Source organism: Penaeus japonicus, unplaced genomic scaffold, assembly GCF_977035675.1.
Source record: "Penaeus japonicus unplaced genomic scaffold, GWHDUDI00000001_assembly GWHDUDI00000037, whole genome shotgun sequence".
Classification (NCBI taxonomy): Eukaryota; Metazoa; Arthropoda; class Malacostraca; order Decapoda; family Penaeidae; genus Penaeus; species Penaeus japonicus.
This window is the reverse complement of record NW_028234439.1, coordinates 559915-564914: the sequence shown is the minus strand read 5'-3', so window position 1 is coordinate 564914 and position 5000 is coordinate 559915. Positions and strand designations below refer to the sequence as shown.

The following is a 5000-nucleotide window of genomic DNA, read 5'->3' as shown; positions in this document are numbered from 1 at the left end:
TTACTCTTTACTTGTCTTTACCTATCTTTCTATCTATCTATTCGTATATATGTGTGTATATCATCATCATCATCATCATCATCACCATTAGCTCTTATCATTCCAGTGTAGGACATTGGCCTTTCCAACACACACACATTATATACACTGTGTGTGTGTGTGTGTGTGTGTGTGTGTGTGTGTGTGTGTGTGTGTGTGTGTGTGTGTGTGTGTGTGTGTGTGTGTGTGTGTGTGTGTGTGTGTGTGTGTGTGTGTGTGTGTGTGTGTGTGTGTGTGCCTATATGTGCACATATGTCCCTATGTTCACGCATCCTGTCTCTCCCGCAGGAGGGCGTGCAGCTGGCGGTGCCGGCGGTGGCGGTGGAGTCGCAGCGCCGCCACTCCTTCACGCACCACCACGATGACGACGAGGACGACTACTCGACGACCACCACCAACACGGGCGGCGCCGGGGGCGGCATGGGCGTGGCCAGCTTCTCCGGCAGCGGCAGTTCCTCCTCCGGCAGACGCCCCACGACCATCCCTGCGTCGGAGAGCTTCATGGGCGGGCCGGGCGACCTGTTCCGCGGTTGCTACGGCGCCCTTGACCCCCACAAGAAGGGCGGGCAGCCCGCGCTGGCCCTCCAGCGGTGTCTGCCGCCGCCCTACTGGCGCGCCAAGAACATGGCCAGGCTCATCAAGGTGAGACGCTCGCCGTTTCTCATTCATTCTCGCTCTCTCTCTCTCTCTCTCTCTCTCTCTCTCTCTCTCTCTCTCTCTCTCTCTCTCTCTCTCTCTCTCTCTCTCTCTCTCTCTCTCTCTCTCCTCTCTTTCCTTCTCTCTCTCCTCTCTTTCCTTCTCTCTCTCTCTCTCTCTCTCTCTCTCTCTCTCTCTCTCTCTCGCTCTCCCCTCTCGCTCTCTCTCTCCTCTCTCTCTCTCTCGCTCTCTCCTCTCTCTCTCTTTCTCTCTCATCTCTCTCTCTCCTCTCAATCTCTCTCTCTCTATCTAGCCCTCTCTCTCCCTTCCGCTCTCTCTCTCTCTCCCACCCCTCCCTCCCTTCTCTCCTTTCTCTCTCTCTCTCTCTCTCTCCTCTCTCTCGCTCTCTCTCTCTCCCTCTCTCTCTCTCTCTCTCTCTCTCTCTCTCTCTCTCTCTCTCTCTCTCTCTCTCTCCTCCTCTCCTCTCCTCTCTCCTCCTCTCTCTCTCTCCCTCTCTTCTCCTCTCTCTCTCCTCTCTCTCTCTTCTCTCTCCTCTCTCCTCTCTCCTCCCTCCCTCCCTCCCCCCTCCCTCCCCTCTCTCTCTCTCTCTCTCTCTCTCTCTCTCTCTCCCTCTCTCTCTCTCTCTCTCTCTCTCTCTCTCCCCCTCTCTCTCTCTCTCTCTCTCTCTCTCTCTCTCTCTCTCTCTCTCTCTCTCTCTCTCTCTCTCTCTCTCTCTCTCTCTTTCTCCCTTCCTCTCTCTCTCTCTCTCTCCTTCCCTCCCTCCCTGTAGCTCCCTCTGTCCTTCTCGTCTCCATCGCGGCGTGGAAACGAGCGATGGAGGGCCTGCATTACCGCCGTGGCAGATCTTGCTCCCTTTCGCCCGGATTAAGATTAAGGTCCGCCGGAGGAGGGCGTGGCGCTGGAATGGATGGCGAGAGAGCGAGGAGGGCTTTGATTTGTGTGCGAGAGAGAGAGACAGAGAGAGAGAGAGAGAGAGAGAGAGAGAGAGAGAGAGAGAGAGAGAGAGAGAGAGAGAGAGAGAGAGAGAGAGAGTGTGTGTGTGTGTGTGTGTGTGTTTGCGTGTGTGAGAGAGAGAGAGAGAGAGTTCCTATTCACTGATTGATAACCTACGCCGGTCTGAGAGAATGTGAATGTCGGACGGAATGATGCAAGTGTTCAGCTTGAGGTGACTTCAGGTGAGTAAGAATAAGCACGTCTGAGGTTGGTTATCCAGGGATCGCGAGCGCCTGATGGATCCATAGATAGGAGAGACAAGCTCCTCTTCTGACGAAGGATTTGAAGTCAAGAACGCGAAAATACAAGGGATAGGGCTTGCAAAAAAATCATACACTACACTACACTCATTCACTCATTGACTCCCTAGGTCTCCATCCCATGCTATCATATCCTATCCTATCCATCCTATATTATCCCACCCTATGCCATCCTATCCCATTCCACTCCATTCATACATCCGTCTCTCTGTCCTTCCCTCCTCTCTCTCTCTCTCTCTCTCTCTCTCTCTCTCTCTCTCTCTCTCTCTCTCTCTCCTCCTCTATCCTCCTCTCATCTCTCTCTCTCTCTCTCTCTCTCCTCCTCTCTCTTCTCTCTCTCCCCCCCACCTTCTCTCTCTCTCTCTCTCTCCTCTCTCTCTCTCTCTCTCTCCTCTCTCCTCTCTCTCCCCTTCTCTCTCTCTCTCCTCTCCCTCTCTCTCTCTCTCTTTTCTCTCTCTCTCTCTCTCTCCTCCCCCCTCCCTTTATTCCCTTTATTCCCCCTTCCCCCCTCTCACTCTCTCCTCCTCCTCTCTCTCTATCGCTCTCTCTCCTCCCCCCTCCCTCCCCCCCCCCCCTTTTTTCTCCCCCTCTTTCGTCTCTCGCTCTCTCTCTCTCATCTCTCTCCCCTCTTCGCTCTCTCTCCTCTCGTCTCTCTCGCGACATTCTCTCTCTCTCTCGAGTCTCTCTCTCTATCACTCTCTCTCTCTCATCTCTCTCCTCCCCCCCTCCCTTTATGCCTCCCTCCCTCTTCCTCTCCCCTCCCCCATGTTCCTCCATCTCTCTCTCCTCTCTCTCTCCTCTCTCATCTCTCTCACCTCTCACTCTCTCTCTCTCTCTCTCTCTCTCCTCCCCCCCCCTCCCTTTATTCCCTCCCACCCCCCTCCCCCTCTTTCTCCCTCCCTCCCCCTCTTTCTCCCCCCTCCCTTTTTCTCCCTCCCTCACCCTCTTTCTCCCCTCCTCCCTCTTTCTCCCTCCCTCCCTCCCCCTCCTTCTCCTTGGTAAATCACTTCCAGCTGGTGTTCCGTGTTCCCCGAGCTGCTGTTTCTACCGGAAGGCGATTCTATTCTCGGTCGTGTGTTAGCATCCATTGTCAGCATTGTGTGCATAGCTGAATGGTGAACCTTATATAGAACATTGTGATGCATTAGGCTTGATAAGGACGCCGGTGATGAGAGCTGTGGTTATGAAGGATGCGATGACAGATGAAGCTGCTGTAAGGAAAGGGTTAGAATATGTGTGTGTGTGTGAACGGGAATACGTTTTGTTGTTCTTGCTGTTGTTTTCTGTGGACTTGTGAGCGGGACCAGAAAACTGTGAGGTGTGAAGGCTGGTCTAAAGGCTCTACAGTTGTAAGTAATGAGAGGAATGTAGATAGATTTGTCACGCTTTCTTAGTCTTGTGAATAAATGAACGTTACTAGGCCTTTGAGGTTGTCAGACTTTGTGGTTATCTTGAAGACATTGCGAAGGAGCTATAGGTAATAGGTTTTTTGCGAAGACAAAAGCTTAATGAGGGTGTTGGATGTCAGGGGGATGAGTGTTTTTGTTAGATAAGTAGATAGGTAGATAGATAGATAGATAGATGGGCTCGAGGAGGTGATGCTGGCAAAGTTCTGACGAGGTGAGGGTCGTCCTGACAGGGCAGACGGGCGCTTGAGTATAGTAGAGTGACGTTCGAGAACAGAAAGAGAGGTGAGTAATCATAAGAATTGTAAACACAGGGTTCTTGAGAATCCTTTATGCGGGTTGTAGATGTTCCTTGGGAGACGTTCAGGGTCTCCCCTCCCCTCCCCTCCCCTCCCGTCCCCTCCCCTTCTCTCTGCTCCTTCTCCTATCCGACTTTCCCCACCTCATTTCATCCTCCTCCTCGTCCTCCATCCCCAACACATCCCCTCCTCCGTCCCCCTCCCCCCTCCTTCGATCTCACCATCTCCCTCCTCTACCACCTCTATCTCCCTCCCTCCCTCCCTCCCTCCTTCTCCTCTTCCTCTTGCCCAGTGCACCTCCTCTACCCCTCCCCCTCCCCCTCCCCCTCCCCCCTGCACCTCCTCCTCCTCCTCCTCCTCCTTAAGTATAAGATGCAGGTGAGGGGGCAGGGGAGGGGGCAGGGGCAGGGGCGGGGGAGGGGGGGAGTGGGCGTGTGGGCTCCGTGAGAGTAGTGTGCCAGTGTAGCGAGGGTTGGCGCACAGGAGGGTAAGGCGCATCGCGAACTCCCCGCCGCGATGGAAGTGCATCGCTCGTGTGTGTCGCTCGGCGAGGGCTGGGGGGCGGCAGCCAGGGGGCTCAGCACGGTGGAGGGAGGGAGGGAGGGAGGGAGGGGAGGGGAGGGAAGAGGGGAGGGGAGGACGAGGAGAGTAGAGAGGGGGGCAGAGGGGGTGGGGTAGAGAGAGGGGCAGAGGGGAAGGACCTTCACGGGGGGGGGGGTGATGTGCTTGCACTTGCCTTTCCGTTAGAGCCATTTTTTCTTGGCCGCCGCCCCGGTGTCTTGGCGCGGCCGCGGGAAACGTCGCTAAATTAGTATTATGGAATAATATTGTCCGTTCTGGTGCCAAGCGCAGACACGCGCCTCGTCAACGTTTCTCCCTCGGATGAATTGCCTTCGCGACCGAGGCGCTGCGACCTGCGAACAGGTGGGGTCGGCCGAAGCTCGCCGCTCAGAGGTCGTGCGGGCGGAGCGAGTGCCTTTTCGCGAGGCGGGCCGCCACCGCCGCCGCCGCCGCCGCCGCCACCGCTCGTGTGAAAGTCGGGTCAGCTGGGCCTGTGTCCGTCTGTGCGTGCGTGTGTGTGTGTGCTTGGGGTCGTAAGTGTGGGAGTTTTTGTTGTGTGTGTGTGTGCGTATGTGTGTAGGGTGTAGGCGGCATCTCGATTTCATAGAGTTTCATGTGCATTAATGGACTCTGTGCGGGCATGTGATAGTGCGAGATATAGACGGGTGACTTGTGGCGCGCAGAGGAGAAGAAAAAGGAAAATCCAGCTTGGAAAGTGATGTTTCCGAGTTCGTTCGAGTGCTTACATGAAAGTGCTGTGCTCTTGTTTTTGATATGCGGTGCTT

The 5000-nt window shown here is 55.2% G+C and overlaps 1 protein-coding gene across 3 annotated transcripts in view; it reads left to right on the top strand.

The window, feature by feature from the left end:
* The window catches only part of LOC122259674 (1-phosphatidylinositol 4,5-bisphosphate phosphodiesterase epsilon-1-like), a 159622-nt gene that overhangs the window by 118768 nt on the left and 35854 nt on the right, over positions 1-5000 (top strand). For all 3 annotated transcript variants that reach the window (XM_086532675.1, XM_086532676.1, XM_086532677.1), the window contains one exon: positions 328-681. In XM_086532675.1, coding sequence (XP_086388801.1) covers positions 328-681 — 354 coding nt within the window. The remainder of the gene's footprint in view (positions 1-327; positions 682-5000) is intronic.